Raw genomic sequence first — 21,835 nt, 5'->3', positions numbered from 1 at the left:
AGGAAAAAATACCTTAATCTATTGCAAACCCTCCTGGCAAAGACTCCTATTTGAACAGATCAGAGATACAAGTTTGTTCTGGTCTGGACAGTGTTTGAAGTTTCTTTTCCAGCTAATGAACAGACTTGTTTATAATGAAAGGACAGAGAGAATCCAGTTTTCTAAACAATTGACTTCATGGCACTCTGTTTTCCCATATGCAGCTACGGCTAACTAGCTCTACAGTCTCTGCTCACTCTTCTACTTTAATCTGAAATAAAAGGAAAATCTTCTGCTAAATCAAAAACTTTTTCAATTACAGTCTCCCTAACAAAACACAAAGAGGGACAGGAGTCTTCTAGTAAGTAAAATCAAAAGGCAAGTAAACTTATTTCCAGATCATTTCTCGAACCCAAACGAGTTTTTTTCTAACCACACCGGTCTACCTGCCAACATTGCGAAGTAAAGGTTGAAGAGTTAGCTTCTAAGCAGAGAAGTTGGTCTCCAAGCAAGGGGCTGACAAGAAATATAATAAACCACGAGTGCCACACCGGGCTCCTGTCACGTCTCCAGACTGACATAGGCAGGCGGCAGAGCGCCGAGATGGCCGCCACCACACCTCCCGCATGAAGGCCACGCAGCACCAGCACTCACCTCGGCACTCCACAGCCGGGTCGCCCCAGAAGAGCTCCTGGCACTCCCGGCAGGTCCGGCCTCCGAAGCCTGGCATGCAGTGGCACTGCCCTGTGAACTGCCAGAAACAGGGACACGGCCACCTCAGTGGGGCTGCCGCAGCCTGAAGGCTCTTCCCCCTCCCCACCCAGCACCTGTGACCCACATGGACATTGCTAATGGAGCGGGGTGTGCAGAGTCACAGAACCATGGAGTTGGTTGGGTTGGAAGGGTTGTTAAAGATCACCTAATTCCACCCCCCTGCCATGGGCAGGGACACCTCCCACCAGACCAGGTTGCCCAAAGCCCCATCCAGCCTGGCCTTGAGCACCTCCAGGGATGGGGCAGCCACAGCTTCTCTGGGCAGCCTCTGGGTGCCTCACCACCCTCGGAGCAAAGAATTTCTTCCTGATGTCTCATCTACATCTCCCCTCATTTAGTTTAAAGCCATTCGTCCTTATCCTATCACTACACCCCTCATAAAGAGTCCCTCCCCAGCTTTCCTGCAGGCCCCCATTAAGTACTGGAAGGTCTCCCCAGAGCCTTCTCTTCAGGCTCTCAGCTTCTCCTCACAGGAGAGGTGCCCCAGCCCTCTGATCATGCTCCATGTTCTTGGACACCAAGCTGTGGTGGCAGCCAACGAACCATGACCACCTAACTCCATCCCCCGCCTCGCTCACCCCTCAGCCCCCAGGTGCCACACAAGCAAGGTGCTACGGGACAAGCAGGGCAACCCATGGCTCCGACACTTTTTGGTGGGCTCCACCCAGCCCGTGCACACATCCTACCCCAGCCCAGCTGCAGAAAGGCTGCAGGTGGCTCCCAGCAGCCTTCCCCTCACCTCGTTGCAGGCCAGCCCGAGGGAGCGGGTGGTGTCGCAGTCGCAGGGCTCGCAGCCGGTGCCACTGGCCAGCCTCCAGGTGTGGGGCGCGCAGCGGTCGCAGGTCTGCCCCACCACGCCGGGCAGGCAGCGGCACTGCCCCGTGGCCGCCTCGCAGTGGCAGCTCTCCGCGCTGTCGCAGTCCTCCCGCACCGTGCCCAGGTAGTTGCAGACACACTCTGCAAGAAGAGGTGGCAGCTTGTGTGTGCGTGTGGCACAGCACCATGACACACACCCCTCAGCCATCCTTGGGTCTCAAGATGGAAATCCCCACCTTTCGGGCTGCTGCCCCAGCGTGAGGTGGCAGCAGCTCTCTGTGACCCCGTGCTGGCCCTCCAGCCTTCCTCCTCTTGTCTCCTCCTTTACTAAGGAAACCCAAGCCTTCCCAGCTCCTATCATTCTGCTCAGAGTGGTGATGTGCAAAGCAGAGCAGGACTCGGCTTCCTTGCCCTGCAATCCTTTTGCTGCACTGGATGGGGAGCAGCAGCAAAATGTCCCCACCCCGGTCCTGTTGTGGAGGGGAGCAGGGAGGGCTGCATCAGGCCACCGAGGAAGACGAGTCTGCTTCTGGGTCAGGACTCGGCTCCTGCTGCTCAGCCACATCTGCAGGAACCTTTGTGTCAACAAAAGGCAAATCCTCACCCTGCCACGGGTGATCTCCAGATAAGAGGGAAACAAAGACCACTAACAAGAGGGCAAGAAACCCTTCTCTGACCCAAGCCTCATCCTTTCAGCACATGCAAATGCTGCCCCTTCTCTCCCCCCAGAAGGCAAAGGGCTCCCCTGCCTTCCAGCAGCCCCACTGAGTGGCAGGGCAGCTGCACACAAGCCCAGCTGGAGGCAATTCGTATTCCCCACTACCCCAAATGGTCCCAGGTCAATTATAAAGAGCTATGGTCACTGCTGCCGCCCCGCCACGTGGTGGGTGGCCGAGGAGGGGAACACAGGCACATCTCCACTCACTCCTGCAGTCCTGCTGCAGGGCGCTCCCGTAGTAGCCCTCCTTGCAGAGCTGGCAGTTTTCGCCCTCCGTGTGGTACAGGCACTTCACGCACGTCCCCGTCCTCTTGTCGCAGGCCTCCGGGTCAGTGGTGTCGATGTTGTTGTTGCACTGGCAGGGCTGGCAGGCGCCGCCGACCTCGTCGGGGCTGCCGAAGAAGCCAGACGCACATTCATCACATCGACTGCCTGTTTGAACAAGCAGGCATGGCAGGAATTACCAGCACGGCTCACAGCCCCGTAAATGGCAATACGAGACAATAAGGGCCGTTAACTAAAGGGGGGATTAATCGGATCGCACTCAAAGCAGAGGCAGTACCTATGTATCCTGTGCTACAGACACACATGACTTGCAGAGTGACCGGATCCTGGTAACAGCCGCTGGCAAACTGGCGTCCGCTCTCGGGGCCGTCAGGGCACGGGCAGGGGCGGCAGTGGTCACCCGAGCCCAGGACGGGGTCTCCGTAGTAGCCGGCCTCGCACCTGTGCAGTGGGGTACAGCATGCAGGGGACCATAGGCAGACACACACACTCACATTTTAAACCCTTACAGGACAATGAAGAACCCAAAGGCAGACAGACCCTTGCGGCTCTCCGGTGCCACCCAAGCTCAGAGCAGTTGTGCCAGTGGAGAAAATTCAGCTCGCTCCAGCCTAAAAGCTGGAGACCCAAGGCAGATGCTTCTTAGGAGGGTTTCAATGGGGAAAGCCTTGGGGTCCCACAACGCGCTCTCTGGTGGGAGATGGGAAGCCACAGGCAGCGTGCTCCCTACTCCCTGGCTCCCAGGGCACACAGACTTGCCTCCCTCCATACATCCTACATTTCACAGCAAAGGCCCCGCTGGCTGTGACTGCCACCACGGGCCATCCAAGGAGCGCTGTTACAAATACCTCTCGCAGTTGTGGCCGGCCGTGTGGTCCCGGCAGTGCAGGCACTCCCCGGTGTAGGGGCTGCAGTCGTCAGCATGGCCATTGCAGTGGCAGGGCTGGCAGCTGGGGAAGCCCCAGAAGCCGGGCAGGCAGCGGTCGCACTGTCGCCCGTACACGCCGGGGAAGCAGTGGCACTGGCCCGTCTCCGCGTCGCAGAAGGCGTTGTACGAACCTCGGACATGGCACTCGCAAGCTGCAAGGAGAGGAGGAAAGGGGCTGTGCTTCAGTGCCCAGTGCCCAGCCCCATTGGCAGCCCAGCGCAGAGGACTGGGTCTCACATACGCCTGCATCCGCTGGGCCCAAACCCGAAGGTGCCGGGGGCACATCTGTCGCACTGCCTTCCCACTACGTTGGGCCGACACTGGCACTGTCCTCCGCTGGGGTCGCACACCGAGCTCAGCGAGCCCTGGGGGTCACACTGGCAGGCTACGAAGAGAGAAGCATTAGGGAGCAGTGAGAATTGTGTTGCAGGACACTCACCCCATGGCTCTTCCCATATGCACGTGCTCCCCATGCAAACCTGGAAGCGCCATCAGGCCTCCAGGTATGGTTTCCTCTACAAGCGGGTAGCTACGTACATAAGGCGGTCTCGTGTAATAGTGCGGAAATGCTGAATATGATGTTCTTGCAGACATCCGTCATCGGGGTTTTCACAACGCTCCTGCTGTTTTCCAGGCACCGGTATCTTTGGAAAGTCTCCCAAGCGCTGTTTGTGACCACGTCTTCGCCTGAGCCTCCCACTGTGAATATGTCCAGTGATTTGCAGTACGGCATGAGAACGAGCTATAAAATAATTTTACAACAGCCACGTGTCACTATTTATAAATAGCCTCCATTAAAACTGTGAAAACTTGTGATTATCTCAATTCCTATCATCCTTCTTAGGCCAAAAAGGAGAGACTGACTGGATTTGGAAGGAAAGTGACAGAATTTTTGTACTTTTCTGTGGCACAGTTCTGGTATCTAACAAATTCTTACCAAACCCTATCATTTCAAAAGAAACAGTTTGATATTCACGACATATATTATGCTGCAGAAGTCCAGCTCTGTGGAACTATCTGCAGTCCTGTAAAAGACAGCAAAAGCCTCTTAGCAGAAAAACAACTTTGAGCCTGAAGAAATCTACCTTGCTTTAAACCATTCAGTTAAAATCTGGATTGAGCCCTAAGCAACAACTCCGTGAGGTAGCACTTGGGATTTACACAGACCCATCCCAGAAAAGATGCAAATTTTCAGGATTTTAAGAATGCTTGTCCACCAAAGCACCCCTGAGGTAATTTGTGCTCACAGAGTCGATAAGCGTGTACGGGCTCTCCATCTCGGTGTCCACCGAGGAGTACTGGGACAGCTCCAGGCGGATGGTGTAATTCAGCCCCTTCTCAAAGCAGACTGGCCGTGGGAGAACGACGTATCTGGATTGGGAACAGGAAATATGCCTCACTTCAAATGCCCAGCACCGTCAGGCATTTCAGGTAGCCCTATAAAGCAATCGAGATAGCAGAGAGCAGCCAAGAGTGGGCAGAACAAAAGCTACGATGCAAAGAGGCGCTTCAGAGGCTCGCGTGAGTCAGAGCCGGAAAAGCTTATCGGCAAGGTAAAGAGTAACGGCGATGTTCGCTCACGGGCTGTGCAAACACCAAGTTTTCCCCCCTGTACTCAGTGAACAAAAGTCAGATGACAGGAATAAACTTAAAAGCTTTGAGACTACAGACACAGTACTGCATATATGTTTTTACAACCCGTTGATAATGAAATTTCATTAATTTCATAGGGGCCACAGCAAACTGAAGACATGACGATTCTCTTTCAGCTGGACTGAAACTGCTTTGGCACATTCATTCAACACTGCAGGTTTGGGTGCCTCACAGATGCCTGCTTTTGGTGAATTCACCATTTTTCTTTTTTAAAAAGGTTTTCTCTTTCTGTCCCATCCTGTTATACACACCTGGAGCCGGGAGGCAGTGAGACCACCTGATTATCATCATCAGGAACCGTGTTGCCACATCGGCTACCTGTGGGAATCTTGCCTGGGCGCGACACAGTGATCACTGCTTTTTCCCACTGATCCGGCAACTGGAGAGAAAAAGGCTGATCAGCATCAAGCAAGGGCTGTAAGCTCTGGGAGAGCCAAGTGCTCCAGCCATCCTCTGACTTGTCATGTTGTAATTTGCTGATTAAACAGGTGCTGCAGCACCTGTACTGAATAAAACCGTGAAGCAAATAATATTGGGGATAATAAAAACAAATAAGAGCTCCTGTCCTTGTCTTTGAGTTCTGATTCCTCCAGGAAGCCCTCGTCTCCCACCAGTTGTGCACAGGGCAGTGGCACAGCACCCACAGACCTACCTGTGGCTCGTAGCGGACCACGATGTCGTACTCCATGGAGTAGGGGATATTGTCGATGTAGAACTCCAGGTATGCCCCCTCAGGGACCCTCACAAATCCTATGCCTGTCCACGATGGTGTGCGGTCCTGCGTGGACTGGCGCTCTATTATATTTACGCCCTACGGAAAGAGGGAGCAGAGACTTTAATACCAATATGCTGAATTTGTGAGCCCCACTAGAACACGTGAACTGATGAGCTCTGTTGGTGGATCATTTCTGGATCGCCATGTCCATGATTTCCATCCCAGAAAATAGAAGTTCTCTCTTTTAAACACATGTGCATGCACATGTTGTCTTTCTATGTAGAACCACAGTATGGTTTGGGTTGGAAGGGACCTTAAAAATCATCTAATTCCAACCCCCTGCCATGGGCAGGGACACCTCCCACCAGCTCAGGCTGTCCAAAGCCCCATCGAGCCTGGCCTTGGACACTTCCAGGGATGGGGCATCCACAGCTTCTCTGGGCAGCCTGTGCCAGGGCCTCACCACTCTCTGAGGCCACAGCACAGACACCTTCCATGTAACAGCCCACTAAGAGAAAGACAGATTCAATGATACTGCACGATTCTTCATCTACTTCTCTGTTGTGGCGGGCAATTAAATTTAAAAACCTTCTGTGAGTTACTCATTGACCATCTACTTCACCCTGAAGAGACGCATGATTTGTGCCAGCGCAGGATATAACTCTTCTGTCATAATAACTCACACATCACGTTTGTAGCAGAAGGATTTACTGCAAAGGCACCAAACTGCTCCGCTAACTGCCCGAGCTGAGTGCTAACTGCTTCCTGATTACACCGGGCCAGGCCAAGCCAAACCACTAGTTGGAACAACATTTAGAGAGCAGACCGCAGCTATCGAGCTGCTGGAGGGTGTCACTGAATAACAGAGACCCTAATTATCATTAGCCATTAAGCACCCAAACTCATACTGGCCATTCCTTTCAGTCTGAGACGTCAGGTTTTTATCTGTTACTCTTTATATAAGGCAAAAAAAGAAAAAGGCAACAGAAAATGGCAATCTGTGATGCTCAAACTTCCCGTTTCAAATATATCTGCATCCACGAATAGCTCTCGCTATAAAACAACATCCTGTGCATTCCTACGGAAGCTGCTTCAGTAGAAAGGGATAAAATGTAAGGAAATGTCAATACGTCTATCACTCCAGGATGTCCCTTCATGTATTCTCACACTCTTTGAAGAGAGCCAGGCTATAAATTATTACCCTTTGGCTTTGGACAAAGGGTTGGAGCTCCCAGAAAGGATTTCAGGCAGGACATGAGTGAGAGCATGTGGGGATTGTGCACCGGGACTTGGCACCGTCTGAAAACCCCCATAACTCCGTGCCATTTCATTTTGTCTCCTCTTGGGTCTCTGCCTGGAAATTCAAATCTTATTCTGCCACCAGATTAAGAAGAAAAGAAGAAATCTTTTTCCCCAAAATTGGCAGTGTTTAAAATGGTTTGTTCAGGCAGTTTCAAAAGGTAAAATGAGGCATGATTCCCCCTCTGCTTGGCACGGCAGGTTTTCAGCTGAGCCCCTCAACCCTGGGCACCACGAGCCCCTGGCACTGCCCTTCCACTTGGGCAGACACAAATTCACCCAAAATCTCGTGCCAGCTCAAGTGCCCTTGCTGCAGTCCAAGCTGAGCTCCACACTGCTATCTGACAGCCAAACTGCTCGGTCTTGGCTGAAACAGCAAAGTGACCGCACTCTGCCTCGAACAAATAAATTAGGAGTTAGTGCCCCAATTACAGGCAGACTGCAATCTGCTGCTTCAGAGAAACCATTATCTCATTGCTGTCTCCTTGCTGGAGGCAAGGATAATTGATGTAATCACCCAGCTTCTTTTAATGAATTAAAAGCAAGGCTGCGTTCTTGGGGACAGGAAAAAGCCAGAGACCCCGATGTACCATGCCAGCGGGCAAAACAAACGAGAGTGATCCTCACTTACAAATCAGTTTTTTGCATGATTAAGCTTGGTCATTGGTCATTAATAAAAGAAATGCCACTGATACACAGAAACCCTAAATCACACAGCAACATGTTTAAATGTGTGCTGATCCCTCCCAGTCACTGGCACCGAAGGAAAGAGGCAGTGTTGGTGACCCACCACACGTGGGATAAGAGGGAGAAGAGAAATGGGCGTATATGCCGGGGGTAAAGAAGGGATGAAGACATTAAACTGTATGGTCGTGATCAAAGAAACTTGACTCGATGATCCTTAAGGGTCCCTTCCAACTTGGGATATTCTGTGATTCTAAACTTACTAAAAAAGGAAAGTTTCCTCCCCTAAATTACCACATGATTTATTGATACTAAGACCGAACAGCTACAGATGGGCAGTGTTCTCATAGAATTCAGTCTGGCATCTTTCCACATGGTCTTCGCACAACACTCAAGTCATAAACCAGCCTCTTTCCACCACCCAAACAGCGCAACGGAGCTTTCCCACAGAGCGGCACGCTCAAACTGCTACTCACGGGACCCAAGTTGGCTTCCTCTGCCTCGTAGATGTAATGGTCGAGCGAGATGAAGTAATAGCCAGGCTCTACTTGATTGCACTGACGTCCGAACATGTGGGGCCGGCACTCACACTGGCCAGATTCACTCGAGCAGCTAAAATGGAAAAATGGTGAATGTAGAGTGCAGCTTGGCTCCAACAAGGCACTGCTAGAGCCACCTCCAGCTTTTACATTTTAAGTGACACCAGAGAAGTGCTCCTGGTTGTAGAAGCATCTAGACAGGAGGTGGTACCAGGACCTAATCCCAAGCTCTACAGCTGGTTCATCTGCGCTGTCAAGGGCTCAGCCCAGCTGGTGTTCCCCCACGCAGGGCCCAGGCACGGCCTCGGAGCGAGCACGAGCCAGGGACCATTTCCAACAGACAGCCTGCGTGGTTTCCCCTGTCTGGATGGTGAGAGGACTGAATGCTGCAGATGTGAGGAGTTCCTCGGGGCCACACAACAGTCCTGAGAGAGCTTCGCTTGCTTTTACAGTCATCCACAGCCAAGAGGCACGTCTGTCCTTTGGCTCCAGGCGTGCAGGCCATGCAAGCAGCCGATCTGCTCGTCTGGGCTTGTGCAGAGCAAGAACATGCACGACCCTGCACGCCCCAGGATGTCAGGCTGCTCTTGTACGTGACAAAGCACATCCCAGGAGGTTGCCCAAGGTAGCTCTGCACGGCACTACCAGCCCCGACCATGCTGAGCTCCTTCAGACAGAGATGGACACAGCCAAAGACGTGGGACAGCGAAGGTCTGTCCACAATGGCATGGACAGGTCCACTTCCTCCATAACAAGCCATTTTATTTTCTCAGTGTAGCTTTATCCCCAAACTGCCTTTTCACATTTTTATTGTCCCCAGAGTCCACCCTGCACTATGAAGAACGAGCGGGTAGGTTTTATTTTTGAAGAGACCTGCTTACACTGTCTCATGGGAAGGTTTGTTAGTCCACCAAAAGATGTTGCTTTCCTTAAATTTTAAATTTAATGTAGAAATCTTTCTAAAATCACAACTCTCTGGGTTTCCTGGAAAATCTCCAGGCTTTTTAAACCTAGTCTAAAAGTAATTTATACTTGAAATAACTTTTGAAATTATGGAGATTGACTTCAGTGTCTGCTTTTAGGTGCTGAAGTGCCCCAGCTGCCCCAGAAGGGGAGCTGGAAAGTTTCCCCTCCGGGGACGCCAAGGCTGCAACCTCTGCGGTTTGCGTGGGGATGAATTTGGGGTGAGGTGTGGCTGCCCCAGGTGCTGCATCCCACGCCCTGGGCGGGAGCCAGGTGGTGGCAACCAAGAAATGGTAGAGAGCAAACCAGGCAACGTGGCATTAATCCATCCCCCCGGGAAACTGCTGTGGTTTCAGACAAAACCCAGACATTTCACAGGGTCTGCGGAGGGAAGGAAGAAGAAAAGAGGACAAAGGAATGTGCTGCTGTTGAAAAGCCATGAACCTAAAGCAGGGGAAGCTGCTCTGATGGGAGGCGTGGTCTGGCGGCCCAAAATGCCTGAACTGGACATTTAAGGCAGGACTTTCCATGCTCTTACCAATGGATGCATCTCCAAAACCTACATTTCTGTCTGAACAACCTCCACTTCCCCAGTGCAGATCCACATCCAACGCCCTGCAGCTAACTGTTTCCCTCCAGACAGACAGACAGACTGGCTAAAGGGCCAGTGGGGGAGAAAACCAAGAGCAGGCTCAGCACAGAAGAGATGCAGACGCCTCTATCGCCCCTTGCAGCAATCAAGATCTGCTACTTTCTGCATGCCAGAGCAGAAAGACGATCCCAAATGCTGCCCTCCAGAAAACACTGAGGTGTTGTGGTGGCAAACGAAGCGAAACTTGCTGGGGTGAATGATTGCAGGAGAGGAACTGAGCTGGGACTCACTTGTTGTGCAGTGCTCCCCCCTGGTCGCAGTCGCAGGGCCGACATCCATCCATGTCATTGCTCAGGCCCCAGTGCTCCGGCTGCAGGAGGAGACATCACCGATTTAACCCCATCCACCCCAAAAGCACAGCATTATTTTGCAATACTCAGTATAAGCCACCCCAGGCTGTCATCCTTAAGAGCCAAAACCACCCTCACCCACTCTCCTCCGTCCTTCTGGCTGGTTCAGGAGCTTGGAAACAAACCCCTTTTCCACCCAGCTTTAAAAGAAAGCTTCCAGAGGACTCCAGCTTTCTGGTTTCACCCCTATTTTTTATCCATTTACTTTGGATGTGGGCTCCTGACCCACAAAGGGCTGGGAGAACGACAGCCCAGCACACCGTGCCTGAGCAGAGAGCAGCACGTGGGCTGCTGGGGCTTTGCTCCAGGCTCTGCCCGTGCAGGGCTGTTCCCCTACCGCTGGCTCAGCAGCCAGCCAGCCTTGTTTAGCTTTACCATATAGTTTACTGTCAGATAAGAGAGCCTGTCAATGTTTATACAAACACATCCCTTTATTTGACAGGCTGTTTCTGTAACACTCCAGCACATGTAAACAATGTATGGAAACATATGTGTAGGAATTAATCACTGCCTGAAAAATGGCCAGCATAGAGAATCTTTTTTTCTTTTTTTTGGGTAGCACTGCTTCTCAGACCTTTTGGTCTTTTGCAACATATGGGCTCTGGCAGAACTGCCCCAGATTTCTCATTTTCACAGAGCAACTGCGATAGGTGCCCTAATGTCTTACTCCTTGCACTGCAGTACCAGAATTAATTTCCAGATGCTCTCACCTGCCTCGACTCTCCCCTAGCACACATCCCAGGTCCCCATCCATAACACAGCATGCTCCACAGCTCCTCACACCCTGAGGTGCCTGCTGCAGCCTGGACCTCAGGCGCCTGCTTGCAGGAGAGCGCAGACTGAGGCCAGCATCTTGCCCCCTGCTTTCCGCATACCAGCATCCCTCACACCAGCGTCTTCTAATTATTCTTATCGTAATCTACTTACCAGGCACTGACTGCACTGCTTTCCTGTCACCAGGCGCTTACAATAGCAGTTTCCTGTCTCTGAATCACAAGGATTCCCTCCGGGATGGGTACCCAGAGGATTACATGCACAAGCTAGATGGGGAAATACAAATAAGCAGGTCAAAACACAGGGCTTCGGTTACCTTTTAGACAGCATCCCATTTAAATATTTATATTTAAGCTTCCTCTCATTTCCCAGGTCAGAGATTAATTGCATACTTTGCCCACCACCCATCCCAGTAAAACTTCCCTGGCTTAGAGGCTTAAAAACAAACACGGAGGGTTCTGCTATTTCCACCAGGATCAGCTGGGGGGCTGAGCTTTAGTGGAGGGTGGACTCCAAGCTGCAGCAAATCTCCAGGAATGTTTTTCCTTTCGCAAAACATGAAAGAAAGGAAGAGAAAAACCACCCCAGAAACCAAGCTCTCCCAGCACTAGCAGCTCCTCAAAGAGCTTTTGATCCCACAGAAAGGAACATATGTTTTTACTCACACTGACAGCCCGCTGGGTCATCAGCACTCAGACCATAGAAACCTTCTTTGCAGAGGTCACAACGCTCCCCTTCGACAAATAATTTACAACGGCACTGTCCAGCAATGAGGCCAGTAGAGAAATCGGTGTAGCGATCACATATGCCACCATTCTGGGAGCCAGCTGGGTCACAGTTGCAGGCTAAGAAGGAAGCATTGGGCACATTTTATTGACTGCTGCAGCGGAAAAGGCCAAGTCTCACACGGAATTATTTAAACTCGCCTGCTGTGTAGAGAGCAGGCACCGTTACCGCAAGGATTAGACATGACATGGGTTGAACATGTAGCAGCCAAACGCATTTCCAGATTTTTGAAGAGAAAACAAAACCCAGCCAGGCTCACTCAAGACCTCCAAGATAAACACCTCCTCTCCGGGATCTTTGGGATGAAAAAAGGGTTGGAGAAGAGAGCAGGAGCTACGGTAAACCCTAAATCTTCCAGAGCAAGGCCTAGGGATGCTGGCCCAAGCACCACAACCACTCTACCCCAGGAGCAGGGCTGTACTTACGCTCGCAGACGTCCGGGTCCCGCAGGTCCCTCTCGGGGTGCTGGAAGTAGAAAGGCTTGCACTGCTCGCAGTTGCGTCCCACGGTGTTGTGCTGGCAGTCATCACAAACCCCCCCGCTGGTGTTCCCCGTGGCCATGTACACAGCCATGTCGAAGTGGCACTGTGTGGAGTGGCCGTTGCAGTTGCACTCTGTGACAATGACAAAAAGCACTGCTTAGCCCCAGGGGAGATGCGAGCCTGCAGAAAAGGCAGGCCAAAGTCTACTGGAGAACATGCAGAACTTCACGGAGCGTCACAAATCCCACAACCCACTCACACAAAAAACACGTTAATGCTCTAAAAGCAAGGAATATCAGACAAAAAGCAAGAAATATCATCTGCAGTTTACCCAAACTCACTTTTGCATGCGTTAGTATTGCGGCCTTCGGCAGGTCGCCAGGGTAAGTCGTGGTAGAAATCCAAACACTGCTCACAGTTTAAGCCTTTGGTATTATGCCTGCACATGCAGTGCCCGTGGACCTGTCATTAAAAATATATATATACATAAATGAGAGGAATATAGTTGGTTTAAGAGGACGGGGAAACAAAAAAAGCTGATAAAAAAGTAGATAATCCAACCTGCAGCCAGTACATAATGGACATACTTTTGGGGACTTTAATGTGCATAACAAGACAAAGGGCCACAGGAGCATCCCTTGCCTGCCTAGGTAGGAATGTCCTCATGCAAACTTGTCCTTCTTTCCTTTCTGAAACAAATGCATGAAAAATGCTTTCTGACACTAACAAGAACAGCACAGTTCCACCTAAATAATTACAAAAGCATCTTAGAGCTAAGAATTAGCTGTTTGTTATCTGTTAATTAGACGTTAACACTCATCTAATTAAATCAGCATGTCAATTCTAGCCCACTGTCACCCTGCCATCCTTCTGGAAGCCAAGAGCAGAGACCACCACAGTCTGGATGGGTTTTATCCATCAGCCCAACTTTGCCTTCAACACATAAGCACTGAACAGTGATTGTGTGACAGCCACTGCCCTTGATGCCGGGGATTACCAGCACCTGACCCACAGTTTCAGAGGCAAAGCTGGTCTTGCTGCCAGTCAGGTGGAGGAGACCTTGGGAGAAAGCTCGGAGCAATGGAGCGTACCTGCATCCTGCGGCCCCTGGGGCAACCCACACAACCTCCCCCTATGCTTCCGCACTTCCATGCAGTTAATAACTCACTCATTAACAGGGCTGCTCTTACCACTCTCAGGCAAAAATCATGGGCAAACCCGCAAGCCAGAAGGGATTGGGCACTCACGCAACAGCATGCAAGGCAGGCAGCAGAATTTTCCTCCAGGGCTTCCTGTTGATTAGGGCTAAAACTATACAAACCTATAGCCCTCACTTCTCAGCAGATAAGGAGTGATACAATTGCAGTTTTTCTTTGATTCATCAAAGTGCTTCATCCTTTGAAGCCCCTACTTACTTCAGTCTTAGGGCAACCAAGACAATATACACATCTCCAGCCCCATACAAATACCCTCCCTTTCTGCCTTCCTGCCTTTTAATTCCATCAGCTCTTTAACATAATTAGAAAAGGAATGCTAGAACTATTTTCACTGAATCTGAGCTCTCTGTACTTGATTAATGTCAATAATGACAGAAAGGTTGACCAACAAAGAGTAGTTTTCAATGGTTTTCTTGTTTGAAAGTTGAGGGCAGAGGGCGACTCACATTTCTCCTATCACATCTCTTCACTTCATTGTTTTTAAATCACTTAAAAAAAAATCCGGAACAGCTTTGGGGAGAAAAGTGAGCATATTCACCATTCCTTCCACCTCCTCGTCGAAGCCCTCCACCGGGGCACACTCGCTGGCGTGCCCGTAGCAGAAGCAGTTCCCGCGCACCACCATGTCGTAGATGGCGTAGTAGTACTTCTCCCTGATCTCCATCCGTGAGTCCAGGAGGTTATCTCCCAGTGTGTGCAGCTTGACGAACTTGATTCTCAGATTCGTGATCTTTAAGAGGTCTGCAGGGGACACCAGAAAAAAAAAAAACATGTTTTGGAGTTATTTACCAGATATTGTACTGAATGGGAGGAAGCCAGCAGTGACTTCCCAAACACGCTTCCTACGGGCAGATTAGATCAGGTTTAATTTCAGCACTTAATGTACTACACATCGTATCACTTCACATCCCTAACATCCAAAAATTGCATTAATTTACTACATGCTGATCACCGTGAAAGTTAGTTTAAGCTTAATTCAGAGTTTTAGTCTGTTTTACTGTAGGCACACACAGACACAAGCACAAATATTAAATGCATGTACACCAGCACCACCGAGGAGACACTGATTCTTTCTACACTTTGGGTTTAAAGTATAAAATGGGGGTGATATTAAGGAACTGCTGACAAATGGACCAGAAGCTTTAAAAGTTATGAGCCTTTTGGACCAAAATCTTAGTTGGCAACAAGACACAAACATATTCTTCTTTTTCACACACCCAACTTGCCCAGATTTAATTAGTCATATTCTGTTAAAAGAGGCAACACTTCATCAGTGACCAAACACAAAGGAGTTCTCAAGGGATAATCTGCATAAAGGCAATGATGTGGTAATTAATTCAATCTACACGTCCACTTGGATATTATGCATATTTTCTTATGAACTCGAAACAATGCTTGAAAAAGCACTTCAAACCAATGAAAGCAGACCCTCTCTCCTTTAAAACTTTGTATAAAAAAAGATTCAAGCAATATAGCAACTAGCAGACACTCTTTTTCTTCAGATTTTTTTCACTTCAGATTTACTTGCCCGCTACAGGCATTTTTGGTTTATGACCACGTCTGCATGGACCAGCCATTCACTGCTACCAAGGCCAGTCATCCAGAAGCTGTGATTTACATGTTCTGAAATCTAAAACATAAAACAAAACCCTGTTGATTTTAACATCATTTTGCATTTCTAGATAAGTACATTTGTAGTTCTGTTTCTCTGCTTTCTGAAAACCCTGCAATGACATGATTATGTCCAAGGTTTCTCTCAGCAACTGCATGTATTTTGGGGAGGGGGGTTCTTTAGCAAAAATATTTCCCTCAACAAATAAGAAAAGGACCAACTACAATGATGTGCATAAGAACAATCACTTGAATTGACACCAGTGATTGTTATTTCCCAGTAGATCACTGTCTGAGTCAGGAAAAGAAGCCATACCAGAAATGTATTCACACAACTTCAAAATTATTACCAAGGCAAATGCATGACCTTATTTGTGGCTTATTTTTTTTTTTTTAAATAGCAAATAACTAAGAACAGAAACCCTTTAAAATAAGCCTGGAAGATAACAGCATACATACTTTGAATCCTTGGACTGTACGGATCTTCAATTCTAAAAGCAGGATCTAAAACGCGATATATTACCTGGAGGAAAGACAGAACAACAGAAGATTCAGAGAATCAGGATTTGTATGGAAAAAGCCTACACAATCAACATATTGAAAAAAACCCTCTGACCTCTCCCTCAGTTGAAGGTTCAATGTCGGAGTACCGGGAATCACAAATGATATCATCCACTTTCTTCATGGGTCCAGTTGAAATCCCAGGAAACGAGCTCTCACAGTCATATGCAAAATACCTATATACTTGCCATGTTTTTCCAAAATCAGATGATCTTTCTATCAACATTGCGGCAGGACGGAATGTCTAGTGATGGGAAAACCAAAGAAGATTGTACTTGGTTAATAGTTGTTTGCATTTACACTGAACATTTTTAAGTATGAGCTATCCACACATCTGGATTTTAATCTCTTCTCTCTCTGCAGTGATTATTTCCAATATTTACTTTTTTTTTTTTTCTACCAGCCTTTACTGCTGGTATTTTACATTCTGCTCAGAGGCAGACCTTCAAAATAACACACATCAAACCACAGACCAGACAGCATTCAGCAATCAAGCACCCAAACTTGCAAGTTTCTCAGATTCCAAATCCTTTCTCAAAACTGGAGATTAAAGCAGGGCTCTGGGGAGACAAAGGGATTTTTTCCACTGCTTGTGGAAAGCAGCACAGCCTTTTTCCTTGCCATACCTCTTCAACTGATCTTCCACAGAGACATACCGGCTCTCACCTCCTGTCCCCTGAGCAGGGATCTCCTTAAGGAACCCGAGGTGTTGAGCTTCATTCACTCGTATTGTACCCAGCTTCCCCTGAGTCCCAAAACCCTACTCTACCTTCCTTCTTCCCTGCATGTATTCCACTTCAGAACAATTAGCTAATGGAGTTTTTTAAAAAGATTTTGAATCCCTTTGATCCCCAAACCTTGTGACAACAGTAATGTTTCCATCAACCGCATTCCAAAACACAGACACTAATGTAGTACCTGGCTTGCAGCAAGAAGTGCCAGCAGCCCCTTCATCAACCAGATGGATTCAGACAAGGTGCTCAAGGAGCCAAGCACAAAAAACATTTCAGTCACAGCTGGAAATAAGTCCTTTTTTCCTGCTTCCTGGCTGAAAACACCACCCGCCTTACAGACTGGTATCTCACCCGACAGAAAATGCACACCGGGGTAAGGCAGCTCGAGCAGCTATCCCACAAAGCCAGCAAATAATCCCTAAAACCATCTTTTTTCCCCTGCAGCCTTCCTCCTGACCAAGCTCCTGATGAGCCCAGAGGCACCGGTACCTGGTGAGGGTCCCTCACTGCTGGGGACCTGCAGAGGGGACCCGAGGGGACCACCTTCCACCTCGGACACCACCTCAAGGCAAGGGAAGAAACCCAAGCCGATGCCTCAAGGCAAAGGAGCTGGCTCTCCTGGAAAGCTGACGGGTATAAATTAAGAGATTAATTTGTTTACATACAAAGAGATTTAGCCCTGCGGGCCCTGAAACCTCAGCTGAAGGCTGCCTGTGATTTAGGATGTACAGGACACAATCTGCCATTCCAAGACATCTGTTTGGAAGGAAACAAAGACACTTTGTGTACAGATGTTTCTTCTTCCTGAAGACCTTTACATTTGCCAAATGAAAACTGATAGCATGGCCAATTTTATTTTTTTTTTTTTTAATAAAAACCCTTGCTACTATATGACTTAGGCAATGATCTTCTAGCAACACAACCACTGCAGAGAGGCAAACGGCAAGGATTTTGTGTGACTCCTTCTGCGGCCCCACACTTGAAGTTTAAACACAACTCAAGTCACAAGTCACTCCTGCATGACTTCAGGAGTTAATGGCTGACAGATCTAAAAATCAGGCTAAACAGCTCAAACAGAGCCCCTGTCCCAAACATCACCTGGATGCAAAGGACTCTCGCTTCCTTGTGTTTTAGGGGACTTGTGGGGCTCTGTGCAGGGCCCCTAGTGAGGGTGTGCGTAAGGCCGTGGTGTCCTTACCTTGAAGGTCATGATGAGATGAGTGAAATGAAACTCGGCCTCCAGGTTCAGCTGGATAGTCACATTTTCCAGACCTGCAGGGGCAGAGCAAAGGAACTGCAACAATCAAGGACACCGCCAGCCTCTGCAGCAACATTTTGCTGAGGCCCTGTGCTCTGGTGGCACAGGGCCTCTTCCCTTTGCCGTCTGGATCTGATGTCAAAAAAGGGATTTAGTGCTTTAGTAAGGTACAAGGAGACAGAAAGGGGCTGCTGAGGACCGTATTGCACAGGGAGTGCCATGCACCACCTGCAGAGACACCCTGCAGCTAAAACCGAAGCGTGAGCCTGCACTGCTGTGATCTCAGAGCGTGTAACATTGCCAGATGTAGGATGAAGACAAGGACTGCTACAGGCTGCATCCTGGCACCAAGGTGCTCGGTGGCTGGTAAGGGCGAGGATGCTGAGCCCAGCCCCACGCTGTCCTCACACAACACAGCCCATGGGGGCTGCAACCCAGCCCTGGCACCCCAAATCTCACCGACTGCTGGTAGGGACTGTTCCCCATCTTTTTTCTCTCACTCTGGATTCTCCTGTTAATCCAGATGCAGGAACTGTTTCTTTATAACCTGTTTTTTGGAGTACCCCTAAGCCAGCTATCTCAGCCCTGCCCTGCCCCCGCAGGAAACCACGACAAGTGAAAGGTTTTCCCAGCTGTGCTGCACAACTACCTACAGTCAAAGACTGTGCAGAAAGGAAGCAAAACAGAAATATTACTTTGCCATGTGAAAAGACCTCTCAGAACAGCTGGACACTAATTATGCTGAAGTTAGAAACAAAACAAAAATCCAGTGAGATTTGCAGAGAGGAGGAAGGCTAAGAAATGACAAGCACAAACTGATAAAACACTTAAATTTTCAACTAGCTGTGACTTCATGTAGAGTGTGCAGTGATGGTCCCTTCTGCTGTGTGCCTGAGTGGAAGAAAACATGAATTGGACAGAAAGAATCATTTGTTTTTCACTCTTGAAGGACATTTTCATGACCTTATGCGCTAAGAACTTTTCTGTCTGAGTGCTGCCAAGCTTGTTGCAAAAAACATGAATTATTTGGAACGCTACAAGAGAGCCACTAGAGATGAGCAGCTCGCCAGTCTGATCTACATTGTTAAAAAGAAATGGTTAAAAAGGATTTAGAGAAAAAGGATTTAGAGAAAATCTTTCTTTACTGGACAACAGAAATGTTACAAGTATTACCATGTTATTTTAACGTAGAGTCGGATAGTTCCTGCCACTGCTTTTGCAGAAATCCCATCCTGTCCATCTGGCTTTAAGGCTTTAGGGCAGGATGAAAATCTAGATGCCTCGCTTTGTGTAGGGAAGCCCGCCAAAAGCAAAACCATAAAAGCAAAAAAAGGGCAGAGGAAGGGTGAAAAATAAAATAAAGGGCCACCAAACGGACACGCAATATATTGTGAAAAAAAAAATAAAAATTGCTGGCTCATTTCTGGAGTTCATTTTACCGTTTGGCACGCGAGTACAGGAATGTAGGGTGCCTGGGGAAGGGAAAGCAGGAAGGTGGAGGTCTGAGGGCAGGACCACGGCCCTGCAGCCCCCAGCCCACCTCCTTCCCCCGGTTCCCCCAGCAGCGTGGGGAAGCCCTGCGGCGCCTCCTGGCTTGGCAGCGCTGCCCTGGGATGCTCGCCGCTGGCAGGCTGCGCCGCTGCCTCTGCCCAAACATGAGGCAGATCTGGAGCCGGGGTGGGAAACTTCTCTTTTTAGGAAAGGATTCTCACAGAGCAGCAGGAGAGAGCTCTTTCCAGCACTCCTGGAGGGTTCGCGGGGCTTCGTTACGGGCACACAAAAGCAGCCAGCTTTACTCAGCCCGCTGCTACCAGCACGATCCCTCCCACAGCAGCAATTACCAGCCCTGAGCTAACAGCAGACGCGGAGGTACCCGCAGACAAAAGAAGGGAAAGCAACTCCCAGCCCAGGGAACGTCTCCCCACCAAGCTGCATACCGTTTTCTGACTGCCACCAGAGCTTCAGGCGATTGGGAGCAAACGTGGTGACCACGTTTTCGATGCGGTGGCTGTTGGGATTGAGGGTGTCGTGGAAGGGATCCTCTGAATCGCATGTGAAACATTTTTTGTCCTCCTGAAACAACAAGATAACTGGCATTACCAATTTTATCCACGGGGCAGTAGTTGTTTCCTGCAGATAAGAGTATTTTCCATCCATATCACATTCCTCTGAATTTTGCCTGCAGGAGGCATCGAAGGTGTGGTGTTGGCTTTGTTTTTTTTTAATTGATAAGTGTATTTACCTTTTCGCATTAATGCAAATTGCCTGGTGGAAGCTATGCCAGGAATTCCATACACTGTGTTTCCATGAGAGCACGCTGAGGGTTCAGGAAATCCCTGCCTGCATGCCGATTCCCCAGCAGAGCTCACAACCAGCGGCAGCATCTCCAGACAATCCCTGAACTGAAATGTACGCACGCAAAACTGCACCTTCAAAAACTTGAGTGATGTAACCCTGCTTTTAGGAGCTGGCTTTGAGATGTAACTTCTCCACTGTAGGGACATCTCCAGGCAGGCTCAGTGCTCGTGTAGCCCATGGGTGATTTAGTGACCGGCTCTTTTTCCTGTGGGGTTAGCTCTATGCTGAATCCAGCTCTTCAGGCTCCTACCTACACCGCATCCAGGCACCTTCAAACATGTTTGCAATCTGAAGCTATGCACGCAACCCCAGCCTGCACACCCTACAAGACAGCTGGGCGCAAGCCTGGCACGTGCTTTTTTGGGAAAATGGACAAGCGTTTCTTCACCAAAAGGACAAAAACCCACTGTGACTAGTGCTATGTGCACTATTTTTACACAGTGCTGCCTAAACCATGCAAAGCTTGCAAGGTAAGACTCGAGCTGAACCGAAAGGGAGGGTTTCTGCCCCAAATAACCCAGGTGTGGCAGTGCAGGGGGGGGCAGAGGGGCTCCTAACACTGCAGGGGCTCTCAGCCCTGGCACGGCAGCAGCCGATTGCTGCGGGCTCCATCCCTGCAGCATGGCTGGGGAGACGAACGCGTGGTGCTTTGCCAGCCAGGAACACGTGAGCTGGCAGGTCTGTGCCATGCGGATTTACTATTTCATTGAGTCCTGTGGGGCTGGGAAGGCACCCGTCCCCTCCCGTCCTCTTCCGTCCCATGCCGCAGCCTCAGCCCCCTGCAGCCACTCGTCCTTCTCCCACCCAATCACTGCCCAACACCGAAAGGTCCCGTCCTGCAAAGTGCTCGGCCCCGTGTGGTTACGGGGCACCTTCCTGCACCCACAGCCTGGCAGATTTCCCCAGTACCACTCACAGTACGGAAATACCAGGCAACCACTGAAACGGGGCTGTGAGATCGGGAACGAGGGCACGTTAAAACCATCTGAGGCAGCGCGTTTTAACATAAACCACCTGGGAACTTCAGCGTTTTCTGGGACAATAAAACTAACAAGGCGCCTTTGTTACTTCTCTGGAGGAGAGATGCAAAGAAAGCAATCCCAACATATGCCGAAAATGTTGCAGCAAGGCTGTGTTAAACCCAGAATTACCCCCGGCAGACAGGGCAGCGTGGTAAAACCGTGTGGCGGGGAGATTTGTAACCTCAGGGCACAAACGGGAGGCGTTTTCCTTCCCGGTGTCAGGATCCGTCCCCATTGTCTCGGCAGCCACTTCAGCCTGGGGCAATTCCCTCACTTTCCACCTAACCCAGCGGAGATCCCGGTCCCGTCCCCTACCCCTGCTGTCTCAAGGACCTTCAATACTCCCTTATAGCCGTCTCTTAAATCCTAAAAACCTCTCTGCCTTCCACCAGCCGAGCCGATCTGCCTGCTTTCACCCGGAGACCATCCAGATGTAATTATATTATGAGGACAGCCGCCAAGCCATTACAACCGGCTCCTACACACCACTTGCCGTCAGGAAGCTGTCTAGACGGCTCCGCATTAAGGCTGAAACCCCCCCCGAGCATTAATTGAACCTACCCCGAGTGTTAATCGGACTTACACCCAGTGTTAATTAAACTTACACCGAGTGTTAAGTGGGCGTACCCCGGGGTTTCTTCCCCGTTAAGCCCCGGGGGGGCTCCCCCAAACGCGTC

General features: G+C 49.7%; 1 protein-coding gene across 1 annotated transcript in view; it reads right to left on the bottom strand.

Moving 5' to 3' along the window:
• Positions 1–21,835, bottom strand: part of LAMB1 (laminin subunit beta 1) — a 40,989-nt gene that overhangs the window by 18,582 nt on the left and 572 nt on the right. The window contains exons 3-23 of the mRNA XM_084509842.1: positions 19,716–19,851; positions 17,719–17,792; positions 15,842–16,030; positions 15,685–15,748; positions 14,153–14,355; positions 12,739–12,859; positions 12,341–12,529; positions 11,795–11,974; positions 11,283–11,395; positions 10,236–10,315; positions 8,328–8,463; positions 5,806–5,964; positions 5,405–5,532; positions 4,748–4,871; positions 4,038–4,242; positions 3,742–3,885; positions 3,421–3,652; positions 2,850–3,013; positions 2,495–2,719; positions 1,493–1,710; positions 634–730 (exon numbers count right to left, since the gene is read on the bottom strand). Coding sequence (XP_084365968.1) covers positions 634–730; positions 1,493–1,710; positions 2,495–2,719; positions 2,850–3,013; positions 3,421–3,652; positions 3,742–3,885; positions 4,038–4,242; positions 4,748–4,871; positions 5,405–5,532; positions 5,806–5,964; positions 8,328–8,463; positions 10,236–10,315; positions 11,283–11,395; positions 11,795–11,974; positions 12,341–12,529; positions 12,739–12,859; positions 14,153–14,355; positions 15,685–15,748; positions 15,842–16,030; positions 17,719–17,792; positions 19,716–19,851 — 3,181 coding nt within the window. The remainder of the gene's footprint in view (positions 1–633; positions 731–1,492; positions 1,711–2,494; positions 2,720–2,849; positions 3,014–3,420; positions 3,653–3,741; positions 3,886–4,037; positions 4,243–4,747; positions 4,872–5,404; positions 5,533–5,805; positions 5,965–8,327; positions 8,464–10,235; positions 10,316–11,282; positions 11,396–11,794; positions 11,975–12,340; positions 12,530–12,738; positions 12,860–14,152; positions 14,356–15,684; positions 15,749–15,841; positions 16,031–17,718; positions 17,793–19,715; positions 19,852–21,835) is intronic.

Source organism: Aythya ferina (genome assembly GCF_964211825.1).
Source record: "Aythya ferina genome assembly, chromosome: 1".
In the NCBI taxonomy this organism is placed as follows: Eukaryota; Metazoa; Chordata; class Aves; order Anseriformes; family Anatidae; genus Aythya; species Aythya ferina.
Note: the sequence above shows the minus strand (reverse complement) of the source record. Positions and strands in the feature narration are given on the sequence as shown.